The sequence below is a fragment of the Pipistrellus kuhlii genome, unplaced genomic scaffold (genome assembly GCF_014108245.1).
Source record: "Pipistrellus kuhlii isolate mPipKuh1 unplaced genomic scaffold, mPipKuh1.p scaffold_m20_p_2, whole genome shotgun sequence".
NCBI classification, from domain to species: Eukaryota; Metazoa; Chordata; class Mammalia; order Chiroptera; family Vespertilionidae; genus Pipistrellus; species Pipistrellus kuhlii.
Genome location: NW_023425515.1, coordinates 38446757 through 38468277, shown reverse-complemented (window position 1 = coordinate 38468277; position 21521 = coordinate 38446757). Strand labels below are relative to the sequence as shown.

Here is a 21521-nt window from a genome sequence, read left to right as displayed (position 1 = left end):
ATTACCAGAGAAATTTGAGTTCTAACTACAGAAACATGAATGCTCTCATTCCATCAGGGGTCAAAAAGTCAGGTTTAGCCACATCCAACTACCTTCTAAAATGAAATCTTCCCTATTTAATTTTACCAACCCCCTCCTAATTTGGGCATAAGAGGATAAGAGACTGGCATCTCTTTGACTCCAAAAGAGGATATGAACTCATATTTCTTGTTTTTAGTGAGTATACATACAGTCAACTCTCAGTTGCCTATAGTATTAGAATCCACAAACCACATCAAAATCTCATATTACTCAGGGTCTCCAAACTCCTACCCAATCAAGACCTTCATCAAAACTGCTGAAAATCCAAATGAGAGGGATTTGAGTTTCATTTCCTCCTCTTTGCCCTGGAAGTGCTAACAAGCAAGCAAATAGCTCAGCTAGAGAGGAAAAAAAGGAGAAGTCAAGATCTATCATCTGAAAAAAATGGGCTCCATCAATGGGAAATGTAGGCAGTGCCAGTTGCTACACTGCTTCAAGCATAGCCACCCCCCACTGCCATGGTGTTCTCTCTCTCTCTTCTTGGTTTTCAAATCCATCAGTACTTCCACAGCATGTCCTCTGGATAGGCACTGCACTTGCTCGAGGAATACCAAGGTGAGTAAGATGAAGTTCTTCCCCTTGGGGGACTTGTGTGCTCAGGGACTAAGAGAAGGTTTACCACACGGAAATGTGCCACAAATTGCTGTCATCAGAGAGGGCAAAATTATATGCTACAGGGAAGTGCTGTCAGAGTCCCCAGTCTATGCCTCACTTCCATAAATCCTGGAATAACCATAATGCCCATAATAAGGCACATAGCACAAAATGTGGCTTGAAATGTTCTTGGTTTGTTCCTCTGGTGACTACCACAGAACAGAAAGATGGATTCCCCTTCCAGATCTCCAGACTCTAGACTAGGGGTGTCGAACTCAATCAGAGAAGGGGCCAAAATCTAAAATCCAGCCTAAATCGCGGGCCGAATGGTTTACTGAACAGTCATAAACTGTCATTGTGATGGAAACACAGCGGAGTGCAGTGATGACAGCGCGGTGCGGGCCACATTGCAAGGCCTGGTGGGACGGATTTGGCCCGCGGGCCTTGTGTTTGACACATGTGCTCTAGACCAACATGAGAGTCATTTTCAGCTTCGATTACTCAGGAAGTTTTCACAACAGCTTTTGGCCTCACCTTTTCCTTTCCATATCTTAGGACCTTATAAATTTAAACCTGGCTTCCATAGTACCCTCTTGGTCAGACTCTTTCTTCATTCCATCTCACTCTGACAACTGTTGAATAATTTTCCCAAAACTCTTTTTCATCATGTTATTCTCCAGCTTAATAAGTTATCATAGTTCCCTATTACCTCACATTAAACCCCTTACAGCCCTATCCCATCTGTATTCCCAACCTTATGTCTCATCCTTGGCCCTCCATTCAACCAGTTTATATGTAGCCCCTCTACCCAGTGTCTTCCCTTTCTCTTTTCAGCAGCATATTTCTTTCCCTTCCTTTCAGATCTTAAAATTATTTTTCAAATATTCCATTCAGACTCTTCTCATTCCTTAGCTAATTTCTTTTTGGCACCACTTGGTTAAGGCTACATTCATTTAAAGATGTTTCTCCACTACTTCCTCTGTTACTTTCTGTGGTCACACTGTCATTTCCAATAATATGATTTAAAAAAAACACACACACACATGAGAATGGGCTTCTAGATTCTGTTGCTTTTGATATACATCTTTTTCCTTCTCCTACAAAGTAAGATAATTATTTAACTGTTACTTACCATTTTATACTTTATGGTGGACTTTCATTGATAGTCTACCAGTTGACCTTCACAACTTGTGAGAAAAATAAGACAAATATCCTCGTATTACAGTTGACCAAACAGGGTTTTAAAGGCTAAGGGATTTTTCCAAAGGCTCACAGAAAGATGTGGGAATTCTGAGACACAAACCCTGGTCCTTGAATCCTAAATTTCTCTTGTTCCCACATCATCTTCCTACTCTGAATATATCAAACTTGATAAGTGTTGTTGATAGACTAATAATGCAGATTATTGAAGTGGTGGTGTCACCAGGCCACATGTAAATAGGGATTAAGCATTTTGAAGCCATGCCCTGAGGACAATGAGCATTCACAAATGTCTTCTACTTCAAATTGACTTAAAGTTTATAGGAGAAAATACTCATAAAACCTAAAATTTTTTTAAAATAAAAACCACTCACATGCTTTTAAAATAAAGTTATATCCTTCCTAGAAGGTGAAGAAAAGAGGAAAGACCTAAGAGACACACTTGGGAATTCTCCAGATCATGTTGCTTAAGTCAGGGGTTCAACAGAAGGTCAACTTTGAGTTACTGGTTGACATCCTAGCACTGCCTAAGCAGGAATGGCTAGGAATGGAGGCTGGGAAATTGAGAACTGAGCTCTGAATGTTCTGTCCTATTCTGTGTAACCTTAGGCCTTTATCCTGCAGAGGGGTTGAATGAGATGGTCCCTAACGTATCCTCCGGCTGTGACATTCTGAAAGTCTATGAATAGCAAGGACACAAGACAGGTGCGAGCTGAACACGTGGGAAGCTCACACTTGTCTGTCCCCAGTGCTTCCACCCCTCACTTCCAGCAGTGCCAAACCCCAGGCCTAGTCAGGGTCCAGTTGCCAATTCTGAAGTTGTTCAAGGACAGTCGTCCTTCTGCATGGGGCTCCTTCCAACCTTAAGCTGGCCTTCCTTCCTCTCTCTGAGACTCACTCTCCCCTAGGCTTCTGGGATTCCATGCCACTAATTCAGTTCTGCCTCTTTGCTTTTAGATTAAAATTATTCACAAGAACCAAGCACCCATGATGATGGGACCTCCCCAGAAGAGCAGCTTCTTTTCGCTGAGAAGGAAGAGCCGTTCAAAAGACTAAACAATGTGCCAATTGCCAGTTAAACCAAGAAAGAAAACAAGAAACTGTAACACACATACACATACACACACACATACACATGAACACACACACTCTCCTCTCTAGCCAGCAGAAGCAAAGCCACCCAAGAGGAAACCTTCACCCTGCCATATATTCTCTTTATTTCAACAATGAACACACCCTAACAGAGCCAGTGACAACAGAACATTTTGAATGGACTTGGGCCCCACCAGTGTATGGTTGGCTCATGCAGCAATTTCCACATTCCCAGAAGGCCATGGGTGAGGCTTTCCCAGATTGAAGAAGAACTCCCCTTCCTTCCCACTAGCCCTGTAAGTTTCTCATGGACACTCGCAAGGAACAGGCTGCAGGTTTCCTGCCTATGATGAGATGGGATGTGGCCAAGGGAAAGAGCTTTCAATCCAGAAAGCCTACACAAAGGTCCCTCTGTAAAGAGACAAATGGCCTCCGACGCTCAGAGCATAACCCTTGGCAGGGCTCAGCAAGCGCACGTTGATTTCTTGGTCGTCCTTCCAGCGACAGCGACAGCTTTTCCCTAAACCTGCTGAGGATGCAGAAAGGCTGTGCAACGCTGTGTTTCCATTCTTGGTTCTCTCTGCTGTCAGTGGGCACTTGTTATTTCCCGAAGCCTTCTCCTGGTGGCTGTGTTTGTTTAGAGACGGCTCCAGGAGCCCCCAGAGCTGCCTGCACAGCATACCTTAGATGTGGTATTTATTTTCTTAGTTCTGTGAACACCTGGGAGGAAAAGCAGAGAAACTGGGATTTATTTTTCAAATTGGTGTCATAATATTGTGTAAAAAGGGAAGGGGAAAAAAAAAAAACCACCCCCAGCTTCTTTCTTTTTCAAGCCAAAGTGTGTTTCCTGTTTGAGTTCCAAGCCCTGGTGGCAGTCTATTCCTGAAGGCAGAGAAGTCGGGCCAGAAGGGCCGTTTGCTGAGGAGACCAGGAGACAAACCATCAGATGGTGGTTCCTCCGGCCTATTTGCACCTGGTACTCCCAGAGTATGACCTGAAAGCCCTTTTGATGGTCTTATTTGTGTACATATGTGTTGCATATATATTTATAAATATAAATATTTATTTACTGATGGACTTTTCCTGATTTAAAAATATATATTTAGCATAGGAACAGAAAATGGAATAGATAAAGAAGGTTTTTACTCCTCCATCCCACCATTTCCTTGTCAAGACACATTGCCCTGTGGTGACTGTGAGATTTAAGGGAAATGAAAGTAGATTCTTATCATAGAGAAACTAAGAACTCCTATTCTGGATCATTAAAACAACCATGAGCTATATACTGGGCAGGATTTATTCTTCCATTTATCAGAAATGTTAAGAGACTTGTCCATGATATCTTGGCTAATGTGGTTTGGAATAGGTGCCACTTAAGAAGATGCTAAAAAAAAAAAAAAAAAAAAAAAAAAAAAAAAAAAAAAAAAAAAAAGGAGATACTCAATAGAGAAAATAACCATGCAGCTTAGAACAGGGTCAATTCTGGTCACTGAGAAATGATTCCATTTGGATCCAGGTTCCCAGGGAAGAATGAATGTGCAGCACATGTGGGCATAGGGCAAGCCCACATGAAAAAATGAGGCCTCATAATGCTTCTCAACGATTCTCTTTGGCCTGAACTGATAAGTCAGTCTGAGTTGAAGGCACTGAACAGATCATCAAACTCTCCACATAACACCTCATCATGGTTTTCATAGTCTCTCAGCATGGAAACAACCTGACTGCAGGAATAACCTCAGTGAAAAATCACAGGAGAGCTGAGATATCTTCTGCAAGGTACTGCCAGCCAGTACCCAGAAGGGTCTCACAAAACTCAGTGGGCTTCTTTCAGCTGGTGCTGGCATTACCCTCCTTTCCCCAGGGTCTGTGGAGCTTCTTCGGTAGAAGAAACATTTGCCTTGTTCCCTCAGGCCTCCATCCTCTCTGAGATTCCTCAAGAGGAAACCTGGGCTCCCTGGGCATTGCTCCGCTGAGCTTCCTCTAATCTCCTGACACTGAGTCGGGAGCTTTGTACAAGGAGAGGAAAATTACAATTGTACAAATTGATTCTAACTCTGAAGGAAGCAGTCATCTAGGACCATGTGGACTGGACATCTAGAACCATCCTGCTCAACCTAACCGTGCAGAGCACCAAGCAAGGGGAAAACCAGGCCACCGGAAGAATCTCCTGAGGAGTTGGATCAATGGTGATGGGATCAACAAGCTCCAGAATGACAGCAGGTACCATCTTGGAAGCCAGTTGATTCTGAAATACACACAGGTTCGGGTTTGGGGGTCACCCTTACTAAGGCATTTACAGAAGTGTTTGCATGTGTTTCAGCCCTGATCCCTCAACACTGAGTCTGTTGACACATGGCACTATGAACACATGAAACTGATTCTCAAAGATTCACAAGTCAGAGACTGGCCCTCTGCCCACTCTACCCTAGTGCATAGGACTTATAATGTTACTTGAGAGTCGTGTCCCAAATCTTTCTTAGAGCCAGAGTATAACAATCTTGGGGATAACTCAGTTTTGATTCCTCGCCTTAGTCTGGCCATGCCACTGACATGTTCTCACCTGCCCCCACACTTCTACCACACTAGCAATACAAAGAATAAAACAGGAAATCTTTGACACCTTGTGTTGTCCCTGGACTAATGGGCTAGGAGTTGCCATGGCCTGGTCTTGGTGGGTTTCTTCCAGTGTGTTGAGAATTGAGATTGACTTAATAAGACGATTATATTTCAGGTCAGAGACCAGCTCCTCTCAAGAGAGTTCTTTCCAGATGGAAAAGATATGTTAAAATTGCCAAATAAATTAGGAAATACTTGGCAGAACCTGGAAGAGCCTCCAGACTGGCATTACATAACATGTATATACATTATACATATGCACATTATATAAGGTAACATAGTACTTAATGTGCTGCATATATTATGTAAATTACATATTTGTGAGTAATCATGATAAATATAGAGACCCACTAATCATTTTTTTACACATTCTCAGTGACAGATTAGGAAGTTTCTTTGCCAGAGAGTCTTAAAACTTACTCTCTCCTGCTGCCTTGGTTCCAACTCCTGCCAAAAATAATTGCATCAACTTTTCCTATCTCCATCCCCGTTTCCTGCTGGCCAAAATTCTCAGTTACCTCCTGTCCCAGCTAGTACCTTCTATGGAATACTATCACAATTGGGATCATAAAAATAGAATCACGGGGATAGGAAGGATCTAGACTCCAAGATTCCCCATGTCACAGGCTTACCCCTCCCTCAAAACTCCCAGGCAGGTGGGTGCCTAATGCTAGTGTTAAAGGGAGAGGGGAAGGGAGATGGGGAGGGAGAAGAAGAGTCTACCAACTTTCCAAGCAAGGAAACGTCCCAGTGTTTCTTAGCCACCAGTTCCCGGATCGAGCAATAATAATCAATCAGGAACTTATTTCAAACAGAATATCTGTTGAATTTAAATGTGGGCAAGCACTGGAAGTTCTTAAATAGGAATTACCTAAAATGTGTTTCACAAAATACTGGTATCCATAAAATGCTCCATGAAAAAAGAAGTTCTGTGGTCAAGTACTAGATCCCCTTCTAAAAGATGCATACTGGGGCTTACCTCTAAGAACCCACAGTAAAGAGCCATAGGGACCTTTATTTATCTACCAACATCTATAGATCAGAAACACTGCCTTAAGCCTACCATTTTTGTCTTCAGGGAAGATGGGAACACGAAAGTAAACATCTTCTGCAATAATCTTCCAAAAAGTAATTTTCTCGGATAAGGAGTGTCCATTTTACAGCACTCTTTCTTGTTCCTTCTATGTGATTGTTGAACTACTTTTATTGTTCCCATTGTTATTCATATCTTCAAGCAAGAATCAAGGATCTGGACTCTGTCCTCTGAGTGGGGAGGGACTGGGAAAAATTAAGGAGAAAACATGAGGAGCTGACAAGGGGTCAGACTTCATCTGTGTAACTCCAGAGAACAGAACTGGGTTTAAACAGCACAGTTGTTAAGAAGTCTATTTTTACTCAATTTAATAACCGCTCTTAGAGCTGACCTAATAAGGAGAGTGCTACCTTGTGAGGGAATGAATAGCCACCAGCTCTTATAGGGAAAGCCTTGACCCAGTTGGGTGGGAAACAAGCAGTGGTTGTTCTACCTTGTTCAAAAAACCGTTGAAGTGTTTCTGTAGGCATGAACGTTAAGTCAATAGCTCTATTACTTCTTTTTGAACAGCATACCTTGGAGCCTCTTGTTTTTTGAAAGAATGAAAAATTACTCCCAGAGAGATGTCTGGATAAGTGGATACTGACCAGTTGGACCACATTTATACATGGGAGGGCTAATCTGACTCATTGTACCCTCAAGGGAAGCCAGTGGCCATGATCTCTCCTTGGTAGCGTGATAATTAAAGGAATGAGTTAAAGTATTAAGACAAAAAGAAATTTTGCATTTCTATCGGGGTCCATATTAGTGGATCAGAATTCTTCTCCTAGTCACAAATACCAGACCTGCATCTGACTTGCAATAACAATGAAAAAGAAACTATCCCACATCTCAAATATCAATCAGATTTTAGGAAGAAAAGAAGAGCAAATTTGTACGGATTTGCACATGGGGCCCTTGTTTTTAGCTCACCTGATAATCCAGCATATTGGAGTGCATCGCATAACTTTCTACTACAGAGAGGAAACAGAAAAGGGAGTACCCACGTATTGCTTACTGGGAGCAAGGCACTGCATCAATGTCTTTTCGTGTGCTATCCCATTTAAACCTTAGAGTAGCCTACGATATGGGCATTGTTGGTACTTATTCCACAGGTAAGGAACTATATATTGAAAGGTGAAGTACTTATCTAAGATCAGATAGATAGCAAGTGATAGAGCTGGGATTTGACATGGCTCTTTCTCACTAAGTATAGCAGGGGGAAAAATGTATGCTTTTCTACTATATTTTAGTGTCTTTAACATTCTTATTTCCCACCCTGCTATCATCCTGGGTGAGATTACATGACATTATAATCTCCTATCTGGTCAACCTCTGTATATCCATCTAATCATATTCCTATTTAAGAACTTCCAGTGCTTGCCCACATTTAAATTCAACAACCTCCATGGACAGCTAAAACCCACTACCTCATTCTTGCAATCAAATTGGCAGTCAGCCATTAATCATCAATGTTTTTTTTTAAATATATTTTATTGATTTTCCACAGAGAGGAAGGAAGAGGGATAGAGAGCTAGAAACGTCTATGAGAGAGAAACATTGACCAGCTGCCTCCTGCACACCCAATGCCGGGGATGTGCCCGCAACCAAGGTACATGCCCTTGACCGGAATCAAACCTGGGACCAACGCTCTATCCACTGAGCCAAACCGGTTTTGGCAATCATCAATGTTTTAAATGCTAATGGGATGGGACTCATTTCCCAAGGCCTACATAATAAATTTTCTATTTATCTTTCTGAGTAAGAGAGCCCCAAGCACCTTTCTCAGACTGCAATGCCATGGTCAGCGGTGACTGGCCTGTTTGGGGAAGGAGAGCTAGGGTTGTGGAAAGGAACCTCCAGCAAGAAGGCTTTGCATGTGATCCTCATTAGTGATAGGCGTGGGCTGGGCCATCTGTGTTCCACAGGAGAACAGAATGGCAGGCTGCCTTTCAGATGCCAAGAGATGCAATCTAATGGGGCGATCCAGAAAGCTCAAAAAACAGAGAGGACTTTTTCTTTATGGGCATCTCTGTGGGAAACCAGGGACATAGGAAATCAAAGGTTTTTGGGAATTAGCTGCTTAACCTGCTGGTCATTCCACCCTTGCTACCACTTTATTTTTCATGTCATGGTGCAGGATGGCAAGCAGTGCCCTGCAGCCTCACCTGCTAACTAAACTCACTTAGATAGAGCCAATGATAAACCTATGCTATCCTGAAATTTGTGGAGGCAAGGACAGGTACCTTGTAGCAAGGCATCAGAATTTTCAATTAAGCCTCCAAGTCTCCCAGGGGTCAGGAAACACTGCAAATAGAAGAGACCATTTAATTGGATGCTCAATGCAGATTCTAGAGAATTAATCGGGAAACGTGGAGGGCTATTCTAAATGCAATTTGGAAGCAAAGAGGATAACATCTAACCCAGTATTTAATGTATGGCAGCTAATGAGTAAATATTTGTTAAATGAATTAATAGGTACAGTAAGTAAAGTGAGTCTCTGTGCTTCTACCCTGGAATTAGATAGGGAGGGAGGTGGGGGAGCGGGGATGAAAGCTTTCTAACTAACAACTCAGGAACTTGAAACCACAGGATGTAGAGGGAGCTCATGGGGGCCTCTAACTACCCAGACATCTGTTGACTGATGGATTCAGCTAAATATGGATCATCAAAGGGCTTTCTAGGTCACACGGAGGGCAGCTTCATGATTCAGAAAATACGAAATTCAACTTGGACAGAAAGACAGAAATATTTGCATTCTACTTCTTAGCGATCAGATCATCATTGACAAAGAATAAAAAAACAGCACACAAGTGGAGTTACCACACAGTAAGAGACCCACATAATAAGATACAGATTCATGAGATGAAAAGAGATAGAGGACTGAAAATTTTTTTAGCAGATTTATTTGGGCAAAGGATATGAGCATGAACACTATGGTCCAAAAATGGATAAAAGGACAGAGAAATCTCTTATTTTTAAAGCATAAAGTTGAGTTAATGGTAAAATGGAAATTTCCAGGCATTGATGAAATTGTTCCTAAATAGCAACTATCGTTTATTGTCCAGCCCAAAGCCTACTACTTTTTTAAATATATTTTTTATTGATTTCAGAGAGGGGGAGGGAGAGAAAGATAGAAATCTTAATGATTAGAGAGAATCATTGATTAGCTGCCTCTTGCATGCCCTCCCCCCACAACCGGTACATGTGCCTTGGCCGAGAATTGAAACGTGACATCCTGGTACTCGTAGGTCCAATGCTCAACCACTGAGCCTTGCCAGCCAGGCCAAAGCCAATTACTTTTAGACTACTTTTAAACTTCATAAGAACCTAATAAAATTGGTGCTATGTGGTTCCCCATTTGTCAAATGAAGAAACCGAGAAACAAATGAGAGCAAGCCTCATGGGGGCAAATCCAGGATTCAGATCTGTCAGTATCTGCATTCAAAGTTCATGTTCACACCTGTGGTGCCCTCAATGGTTCTTCTGACTTCAAGCATGGTGGCAGGGATTTGCTGCCCCTAAACCAATCCCCTGTACATGACTTCCTTCCTTCTCAAATTGAAAATCCAAGTCTCTCTCCTCCCTCTTCCACAGAGCAGAGGCGGCAAGTACCATTCATTTGGGCACGGAGGCACACTGAGGAGAAGGGGCAGATGTAGGCAGCAGAAGGTCCATGAACACCTTACCCACCTCCCTTTTTCTTAGGTTCACTCTCCAAGGCACCATCTTGGCCATATCCTAAAAACACTATTCAGAGAATAGACAGTCAACAATGAATGCCCAGTCTATGAGATTAGAGCATTCACCTAATATGAAAGGTCATATTAAAAGATTCACAGAGACCATATTGAAGATCAAGAACAATGAGCTCTAGCTGGTTTGGCTTAGTGGATATAGTGTCAGCCTACAGACTGAAAGATCCCGGGTTTTATTCCAGTCAAGGGTACATGCCCAGGTTGCAGACTCCATCACCAGTAGGAAGCATGCAGGAGACAGCCAATGAATGTTTCTCTCTCATCATTGATGTTCTATCTCTCTCTCCCTCTCCCTTCCTCTCTGAGTAATAAAAAAAAATTTTTTTTTAAATCAGGAGCAGTGAAATGAGGTCAGGTAGACAAACATCTGACTTAGTAACTGATCGTAAAAGGTGGAATGGAAGTTCGAAGTGATCTCTTAAAAATTTCTTAGATGAATTATAATTTGGGATAAAAGAATGCTTCTAAAATGATGTCCCCCCCAAAAAAAATTGAATTATTTTTCTCTTCAAAAAAATTTATTTTTAAAATGGAATCTAACTAAGAACTATTGTACAAGGTGGAGGATAATAAAATGATTATTTCTTTTTACCTTAGACAGTACAAAAGGAAAGGAATTTATAAACTACACAGTGTAAGTCTCAATCCAGAAGGAGACTCCAGAAAGTCAGCATTTTCTGTTGAGGGACTAGACAACAGTAATTAATGAATTTATTTGTTTATCTTTTTTATTTTTTTAAGAGAACTGGTACCTATTGGTTACCAGAAAATGGCATGATCTTCAAAAAAAGGAAAAAAAAATCCTGGTGAATACTTCCTCTCTCCCCAACAATCTTGAGTTAAAAGGATTCAGAACTAAATCTTTTCACTTAGAGAACCACATATGCATGGAGGGTGTTAATAATAGAGGATGTCAGTGAATTGTTGTTTGGAGCTTCTATCATCATACTCCACTACCACCAGGCATTAAGGAAATGATCATAAACCTAAGAAGATGAAGCAATTTCCACTTCCATCCCCTCGCTATCAGCCTCCTGAAGCTCCCCCACCCCCTATTAAATACACTTCCTCGAATTAGAACATCTGGTAATCATTTCTTTTTATTATGAAATTTTTCAAACATATGGGAAAGCAGAGCCATGAGTATAATGAGAACCCACATACCTGTCACTTAGAGTCAACAGTTCTTATCATTTTGCCACATTTGTTTTATCTTTTCTTTCATCAAAGTATTTTAAGTGAATTATAGATGTCATAACATCTCACACCAAAATATTGCACATATATCATTATGGGAGATCCTTTCTTAGAGTTTGTGAGTGTCCTCCTCGTTGCTGGAGAAAGATGTCAGAGTGTTGAGTATATGAGCTCAGTCATTTCCTAACTGACCGACTCCAGTTGTCACAAATAGAAGTTAATCAGGTATTACTCTAAGGAAGGGTTTAACTGTATTCAAAATGTTCTTGATTGATCTGAAAAGACAGTGGTAAACTAAATTCTCAGAAGACACTAAATTGGGAAGTGTTATCAGCGTGAATGATGCCAGAGTTAGAAATTTATCTGAATACTGTGTGTTCTTATTTTTTAAATAAAAATTGTTTAAAGCATTAGTAGTTATAGAAAGATTGGGCACAGTATTATTTTGGACAGGTGAAACAACATATCTGCAAATTCATTTAATCAGATTTTTAAAATATTATTATCATTGCCTCCATAAGTGAAGAATATGGAGCCAGACTGGGGAGGGGTAAGCAGCTGAGATCTACAGACAGATCTTCCACTGGGGCACAACTGAACTGGAAGTGTGTCAACACCCAAGAGAATGTCTGGGAAGCCTAGTTGAAAGACATTGGCTCCCTTATGCAGGATGAGATTTTATTTTCAGTAGGCAAAGTGTAAGAGAAGTGGGTATCATTACACTAGCTCTGTGCTTAGCTATTGGGGTAAGGGCGGGCAGACTGCAGGTGATCTGGACAAGATATAGGCAAGATGTTGGTTAGTTTGCTTGCAAAAGTCTGCTGGCTCAGTGATTCTGCCAAACAAAAGGGAAGCAGGTCAAATGAATCAGCAGGTTCCAGAATATTCATCCTGTCTCAGTCAATAAATGAAATGAGTTTCCTATTCAAGAACCACCTAGCTGGTGGCAACAACTGGAAGACAAGACCTGATACTCAACCATGGCCTGACTCCCAGCTGTAACTGGCAAACCTAACCCACCACGTATCTGGCTTCCCACACATAAAGAGGAAAAGTTTTCCTAACCATCCCCTCAGTGCCTATCTGCATACCTTTGACTCATTAAACACCCCCCACCTTTCCTTCCCCCATACCATGGCATTTATAGACCAAGCATCACCTTCTCCTTGCCTGATGTTGCTGCCATGAGCAATGAACGTCCATGTTAGTCCAATGAAAATTATTTTCACCATTTTGAGTGTAGGAACTTGTTTTCTTTCCAGAGTGCCCCTTCTTTGAAAGAACACAGTCTCTTCTGAGCTCCTTCCTTCAGCCTAACCCCTGGCCCTGATGCCCAGGATCTGCAGATGGGTGTGAAAACACATGAGCTCATTGGAGTTATGTAAGAGCTATTGGCAGGCCTTCCCAGGAGATGGATGGTGGCCGGGTCTCTGCACTGTCTCGTTGCCTTCTGTAGGCAACGTGATTTTTCTTTTCTCTTTCTCCTCGAAACAGAGAGGCTTATTTGTACTGTTTGTAGCAGTAGTTGAGGAAGCACAATGTTCCCTCCTACATCCCAGTGATTAAAACTGACACAGCTTCCTGATGGGAGGAAATCAGTATTCAAAAGACCAAGTTCACTTGCATAAGTTGAGCCCCTTTCATGGTGGCATTGCTCCTTTTCTCAGCTCTTTGGATCACCAGAGGAGCAATAAAATAAATAAAATGGGATCTGAGGACAGAAGCCTCCTTGACATCTCAGAGGGCTCCAATTTCAATGTCCCTTCTGAGATGTTTGTGAACAGATTCTAGGGCAGAGAGAGAGATGAAATAAATGGGAATTCCCATCTCCCCACAGAGGAAAAGAAAGGACATTTATGGAAATCTGTTGAATGTTCTCAAAGGCAGGTCATCTACAGGAAATTGATCCTGCCTCCAATTGACTTGGAGAGAACTCCTTTCCTTTCCCAGACTCCATTTTCTGGGGGCCAACTAGAAACTTTTGGGAACTGTCCTCAGGAAACAAAGAGAAGCAAAGAGACCCAATCTCCAAATTTAGTGGGTGTTTTACATGGCTTCCCAGAGGCAAAGAGAAGATTAAGGTTAGGACTTGGTTTTTCTCCAGCCATTGAGGAAATGGGAGGATCCAGGAGGCCCTTTGCTGTGATGCTCTGCTATGCTGCCTCAGTTGCCCCAGGCCCAGGTGTTGGAGGCAATGGCAGAGAAGACTGGGGTCTCAGGCTGTGCCTGTTCTCAGTCTCCTTACTGAGCTCATAGACCATGACCCCACGCACTTCCTGTCCACACAGCATCAGATCAGGTACTGCATTCCTCAACCTCTGCTCAACATATCACTGCTTCTCACATGGGACCAACTCCACTTCCTGCCGTGACAGGGACCTGGGCAAGTCCTATAGTATCTCAGTTTTCCTACATGTACAGTGGGGCTGGAGAGGAGGACTAATACAATTATTCATTTACAAGAGGCCCAGTACATGAAAATTCATGTACTGGAGTGGGGGTTCCCTCAGTCCGGCCTGCCCACTCTCACAGTCCGGGAGCCCTCAGGGTGGGAGGCAACCTGGCAATCAGAGAAAGAAGACCTCCATCACACCTCTGCTGCTGCCACTGCCAGCAGCACAAGCCTCAGGCAGCCCTGGTTACTTAAGCCTTGGGCAGCCCTGGGTGGCTGGCAGCCACCATCCGAGGCTTGCCTCACCACAGGCTGGACCTGGGCAGCTGGGAAGCTGCCATCAGAGGCTTGCCTGTGCCTCAGGCCGGCCCTGGGCAGCTGGGGGGCTGAGGGGACTAGGGGACTCCAGAGGCAGGCGCACATGCCTGTCACCCCAGTGGGGCTGAGAGAACTGGGCACCACCATCTTGTGACTGTGGCTACTGCCATCTTTGAGGGTGTGGCAGTCAATTAGCATATTCCCTCCTTATTGGCTGTGGGTGCTGTCAACTTTGTGAAGGCACGACAGTTGATTAGCATATTCCCTCTTTATTAGATAGCATTCATTAATACATATTTTATTATTTAACAATGTTTATTTGCCAGGCACTGCCCCCTAACTTACCATAGCTGAATGCAGTCCTCTTACCTCTCATCTTTTCCCATCACATTCTGCTTTTCACAACCTCCACCCACCCCTAGTTCCTGCTTCTTTCACTCTTTCTTCTTTTATTTTCATTATATTTTTCTTCTTTTTCCTCCCATGATTCTATTTTTAGAATGTCCATATATAAAATCAGAATATCTGCCCACTTTGTTAACTCCAAGCAAGTCTGTGTTTAAAGGACCCAAGAAAGATCAGAGGATAGTGTCCAGAGCCCAATATCAGGATGTATTCAAGTGTCTCACAAGTTCTCCCTTCTACAAATTGTCCTTAATGTTTAACTCAAACCTCTCTGTTTATTACTACTCTTCTTTTTCTCATTCCCTTTTGAGTCACATCTCAGGCATAAAGTACCTTTGTGGGTATAGAACTGATAGGAGGTTTATCCCAAAGTGACATAGTTGAACATCCAGATCATAAGGATATTAGTTTCCATGTAACAACAGAATCAGGAACCAAGAAGGGACTAGAGGCCATGGAAGTTAAGAGGGTTTAGCTTCTGTAAAATCAACAAAAACAGAACACATAATCAAAAAACCATAAGTATAGCCCTAACTGATTTGTGTACTTGATCATTAAATAAAATGCATTTCTCCTATGAGTTACAATTTCTTTTCTAGGAGCATCATTTTATTACTAATATCTTTCTACACATTTGGATTCCTAGGAGGCTGTTTCTTTTTACTTTTTACTGCTTGTAACAAAAGAATTAACCGTTAATATCAGATTGACTTGGTGTAATTAATGGGATCTTTTAAAAAAAAAAAAAAATTTAGAGTACAGCCGAAACCACTTTGGCTCAGTGGATAGAGCATCGGCCTTCAGACTGAAGGGTCCCAGGTTTGATTCTGGTTAAGGGCATGTACCTTGGTTGCAGGCATATCCCCAGTAGGGAGTGTGCAGGAGGCAGCTGATTGATGATTCTCTCTCATCAATGTTTCTAACTCTCTATCCCTCTCTTTTACTCTCTGTAAAAAAATCAATAAAATATTTTTTTAAAACCATAAGTATAACCCAACTGGAGACACAATAGTTCGATAGACTATTTCAATAAACATGAAAAGTCCATTGAGCAGGGATGATAGGCCCCTCCTGTTGGAAAGACCCTTTTTAAGATATCAGTGAATCCAAACTTGCATACAGAGTTGGTAGCCAGCATAGCATAATGCCTATGCTCTGATGATTATAACTAAATAAAGAATGTTGGCCATTTGGCATTGGTTCCTGTGTCACCACATGCATAATTCCTCTCCAAAGCCATTCTCCAAGACACCTGGGTAGGGGCAAGCAATGTCTACAGTTGGCCAGTGCCTAATGCTCCAGATATTGCCCTTTTTGATCTGTGGAAACATACCAAGGTAGCTTATAGTCTTTTTTTTTTTTTAATCTCTTACCCTACACACACACACACACACACACACACACACACACACACCCTCCCTTGGCTTACAGTCTTGATAGAGGCAGTGTGTCTAGTGACTAGGTCACCTGAAAACCAGGTGATTTCAAAAAATGCAACATTTTATTTATTATTTACTTGTTTCTTCTCTAGATAGCAAGAGGCAGGAGAGTGAACCGAAAAGAAGAGGATCCTACAGCAAGTTGCTGACCCAGCTTACAGCACAGCTGCCCTCTTTCATAAAATGGGAAGAATCTTTTGTGCCTCTCTGTACCATCGTCCTCAATGCTTGGTAGCTATCACAGAGAAGTTGTTATTGTTAGCAAGTAATCATAATTCCAAGAAGTCACCAGCTAAGGGGGTTCTGATGGATGCTTTTCTCTCTCTTCAGAAAACAAGTAAGACCCCTCTATCTTGGAAAAGTCTGATAAATGTTCCCTAGAGGCTGCTGAGGAAAGGAGCCATTCCACATCCCATGATGGTATGAGGGATGAAGAAACCTGCCTGGGAAACAAGAGCAACATGGGGAGTGGGCTACAGTCCAGTCTCAGGCACATGGCCTTGGACAGACATGTCCTTTAGCCCTCTGAGTCCTCTCTTTCTCCATCTACCAAACAAAGAGGCTCTAAAGACCTTCCCACTTCAATGACCTTGCCTTCACCTGAGGCAAATGCTATGGTCATCACAGAGAGGGCAGAGTTCTCATTATCCTGGGTCTTCCCCAAGCCCTGCTGACCCAGGAAGGCTACTGCCATCCCTCAGCGGAGATCTACCTTCCCTCTTGAGGTTTGGTCATGCTCAGAAATCAACTGATTCGGGGGACCAACATGAAACAAAACACACTACAAGGAAACTCTTTGATAAGCCCTCCACCTAGGTTTATACACACGCGCACACACACACACACACACACACACACACACACACACACAAACACACATATCTACAGACACACTCAATCCCTAAAGTGTAAGTAGATTTCCTCCTGTGTATCTAACCTATTTTACCCTTCCTAACTGCCAGTGTGTTAGGAGAGAATTCAATCCCACTAATGGAAAACACTGCTTCCATTTAGGGAGCTTAGCTAAATCTCAGTGTTTGGGGGTGATCCTGGGCACAAGTTGAAGCTACAGGTCCCAACGCACCTTAACTGCAGCCCAGAAATGTAGGCTCTACCAACCGAGACTGAGGCAGCAAATAGTTCGCACAGCACCAGGGTCCAGATCTTTCCCTCCTTGCTTGTCCACCTCCACTGCCGCCCCCACCCACAGATATGTGGTTCTGTGATGGTGGTTGCCTGTTCCAGCCTGCCCGTCTGCCTGCATAGAGTGCCGTGGACTTGTTCTGTAATGTACTGTGTATACGTATGTCCTGACTGTGGTTTACTACAAATAAAAATGGCAGCAGACTGCTGACCTCTGACTTCTGAGTTATTTCATGCTGTTGCTTGAGAAATCCAGAGTGTCTGATCAGCCACAGGCACTGGAGACACTCATGCTCCTCTGGACTACCCTGTAACCTTCCCACACTTGCCCAGGGAAGTTCCACTGATATGCCAGGACTGGTAAGAATTGAAGGTCTCTGTTGCTACTTTCCAGGTGTTGAAGGAGGGGGAAAGGAAGCCAAAAATCCTTTATAAAATAAGCCCTTGCTAAACATTATGTATCTATCATCTCACTGACATCTGAAAACTCTCCTATGAAGTGGTTAGCATTTTATAGGTGAGAAAACAAAGTCTCAGACGTAGTAATTAACTTGCTCAACAAGTAACACAATAAGTAACTCAGTTCTGTTTCTCTCCTACCCTAATATGCTCTCTTCTCTAAATTAGAGTTTCTCCAAGTGTGGTCCATGGACTGCTTACATCAGAAACCCCTGAGGTCCAGATGCCTAGGCCCCACTCAGAAGTCCTGAGTCATGATATCTGAGAGTGGGACCCTGAATTCTGATTGTTTATGATCCATGCTATAGATAAACCTGTGTGCTCATGAAAGTTTGGGAGCCACTGCACCACACCACACTAGAGGGCAGGAACTCTGGAGGACAGAGTCAAGCCAGGGCTTTAGAACAACTCAGAATCTGGAGCCTGTAGATGAGCCCCCTGAGACAGAAGAATTCTGAAGAGGAAGCAGGTTTGGAATGAAAGGGCACATGGAAAGTGAAGGTGTGAACTTCACATCAGAATTGCCTGGCTTCTCTCCCCAGAATTTAGACCCCCAGGAACAAGTCCATCATCTGGCCTCAGGCTGATGCTGTCCTGAGCCAAGGGTTCAAGGTCACACCTGGGTGGGGCTAGGCAAGGAGGTGGAGGAGATGTGGGTTCAACATCACTGCAGCATGGACTGGGGCCTGCAATGGAGTAACAGCTCCAGAGGATAAGGCCATGGATGCTTTGCAACTGCTTGCAGGCTCCTGTTGTCTGTGCAACCGCTGCCTTTCTGCCCGGCTTGGCCTCACTGGCCAGTCCCTGGGGTTTGAAGAGCAATTGCTGCTGTCTCTATGGCTATTCCTGCTTCAATTGAACCACTAGATTCCAAGAGCCCCAGAACACACGCCCTGAACCCTTAGTCTTCTCCACATCCCCACTGTCATCCTCAGGGCTGGGCAAGGACTCCAGCCTCAGGGAACCTAACCAAAACGTTACTCACTCCTACCTAACCCCTCCTCCTTTCCACCTGGACCTACCAAGTTCTATTTTGTGCCTCCGTCTAGATGGAGGTTTCTGAAATAAGGGCTGTTGGGATGTTGTGGTGGGGCACTGTGAGACAGATGCATAATTGCTACTCGGGCAGAACAAAATCCTGGAAATAGCTCAGCTGCCCACTCCACTGGGGAGATTCAACTATTCTCTCACCTCCCAACTGCAACACTAACTATGCGTGAACAATATTTTCCTGAAGAAAATGGCTTTTCTGGAGTCAAGAAATAAATAAAACATCTACACCTAATTTCATATGACCAAGTCAGCAAAACACTTAAATTATGAATCCAGAAAGTAGTTTATGATATAGAATTCTTACAGGGAGAATTTTCTTGAAATTTGTAGCTAACAAAAGAATTTCATAAATAAGGAAGGTGCTGGTCCATTCAAGAACAAAGGTCTTTAGCAGTTGTGTTTGCATGTTCAACAGCAGCAAAGAATAACCCATTTGCTGTAGCATTTACAAGACTTAAAGAACATTATAAACTGATGAACCAAAAGATAGATATAGAGACAGTAAAGCAACAAGCAGACTGTCAAATTACAGCGGGGAGGGGAGGGAGAATTGGGGGAGATAATAGATCAACCGAAGGACTTGTATACATTCATATAAGTACAACCAATGGACATAAAACTCTGGGGAGGGAGGGTATGTATGGGAGGGAGGGGGGCAAAAAAAAATCAATTAAATATATATATTTTTTTAAAAAAAAGACTTTCTAATACACCAGACCAGGTTCCTGCTTCTTCCCCAACTTAAAAGGTTACTGTGTGTCCCTGAGAGTAATAAAACTGTCTTTGTTCTTGAATGTTCTCTCCTCCTACTTTTCATTAAACCAGACTATCGATCATTACAGAAATATTTACAAACCTAAAACCTTAGTGTTGCTTACAGAGGAAATAGAAAGTCAAAGGCAGCCGAAATGGTGAGGGAAATAGATCAGAAAGATCAGAGACACTAGGAGATAATCATGATCTCTGAGTGGGAGGGATCACAGAGAACAATTGGCCTAACCTCTCAGCCAAAGCAAGACTCCCCAGCACAGCACCTGTCCCATGCCCAGTCACCTTCCTTGAAGACTTCTGCTGATGGAAAGCCCACTACCTTCCCAGGAGCCCAAATGAGATCAGTTCTCTGAACCTTAGAGAGGCTCTTATTGCACCGAAATCTGCCTGCCATTAACTCCCATTATAGAGCCCTGACTTGGTTACTAGCAACACAAAACCTCACCTGTCATCTGCAGGACAGCTTTTAGATATTTGGAAACAGCTACCCAACCCTAAGTCTTCATTTTTAATTTTCATGCCAGACTAAACATCCTCTAAATCATTAAATCATTCCTTATATGTCATGACTCTTGGACCCTAACTTACTCTTGCAACTTTCTCTGGAAAAACATGTTTGCTAAGGTCCCTCTCAAAATGTGATTCCCAGAACTGAACACAGCACAGAAACAGGTGAACAAGGCAGAGATGCAGCCTTCCCTCTGGATGTCACTCTGGCTTTCTTTGGCAATTCTGTCACCCTGTTCCTTCATTCTGCTAATACAGCCAACATCTCTTAGCACCTAGTGAATGCCAAAACCTACCATGGCTATGGTGCTTCATAGATCACAAAGTCCTTTCAGAAATGTGGTCTCATTTACTCATCACAACAATCCAGGGAAGTTAATAAAGATGAAGAAACTAAGGTTTTTCCAAGGCCGGATGCCTGTGTTCTTCCAAACACACACATATCGTCTTCTCACTTGAACCTCTGGTGAGACCAAGAAAGTCTCCTGGCTCCATTTGTTAGTGGCTATTCAAACTCTTTTTTTTTTTTTTAATGTTACATTTCATCTTGTTAATTTATATCCATCCTTTAGACTAGGGGTGTCGAACTCAGTCAGAGAAGGGGCCAAAATCTAAAATCCAGCCTAAATCGCGGGCCGAATGGTTTACTGAACAATCATAAACTGTCATTGTGATGGAAACGCAGCGGAGTGCAGTGATGACAGCGCGGTGCTGGCCACATTGCAAGGCCTGGCGGGACGGATTTGGCCCGCGGGCCTTGTGTTTGACACATGTGCTTTAGACTGTCTAGATCTTTTTGACTCCCATTTCTACCACCCCTTATGTTAAAGGGAAGACCGTGGGTCAGAGAGACAGGCAGAAGAGAATGAACTATCAAACTGCAGGTGGGAGGGGATTGCTTTGGGAGGGAGGAGCTGGGAAGAAAGCATTCAGAGAAAAATGGGCAATGTGGTGTGGCAGATGCATGTTGAAGAGGGGGGTCAGGAGACCAGATCCCAGGCCCCGTCCACCTTGGCTGGTCTGTTACCCTAGGCAAGACCATTAGCCTCTCAGAGCCTCACGTAATGAGGACAGGGCATCTGAATGGGATTATTCAATTCCCAAGACCTTTCCCCGTTTTATGAATCTAATTAGAAAAAAACCTTATCATTAATCCAATGATTTCTCTTCTCTTTCAATCCAATGAAGATATTATACACTCAAAACATTTCATGTAAGGTTTTTTTGTTGTTGTTTTTTTCAAAGGAAAGAAAAACAAAGATGGCTAAGGGACTATGGCAATAAGCAACATTTATTTCATGTGATTGCCAGCCCTGAGTTGTTTTTTTGGATTTGTGTTTGTTTGTTTGTTTGTTTGTTTGTTTGTTTTAGGGGGAAGGGTCAAGGGGACAATTACAACTATCTCTCAAGAAGTAGGACACAAA

The 21521-nt window shown here is 42.8% G+C and overlaps 1 protein-coding gene across 8 annotated transcripts in view; it reads left to right on the top strand.

Moving 5' to 3' along the window:
• The window catches only part of DGKG (diacylglycerol kinase gamma), a 200607-nt gene extending 183082 nt beyond the window's left edge, over nucleotides 1-17525 (top strand). For 6 of the 8 annotated variants that reach the window (XM_036445408.2, XM_036445410.2, XM_045583771.1 and 3 more), the window contains 2 exons: nucleotides 2833-5187; nucleotides 16257-17525. In XM_036445408.2, coding sequence (XP_036301301.1) covers nucleotides 2833-2931 — 99 coding nt within the window. In that variant the 3' untranslated portion in view covers nucleotides 2932-5187; nucleotides 16257-17525. The remainder of the gene's footprint in view (nucleotides 1-2832; nucleotides 5188-16256) is intronic. The other 2 variants (XM_045583769.1, XM_045583770.1) reach the window with 2 other exon arrangements.
• The last annotated feature ends 3996 nt before the right edge of the window (nucleotides 17526-21521 follow it).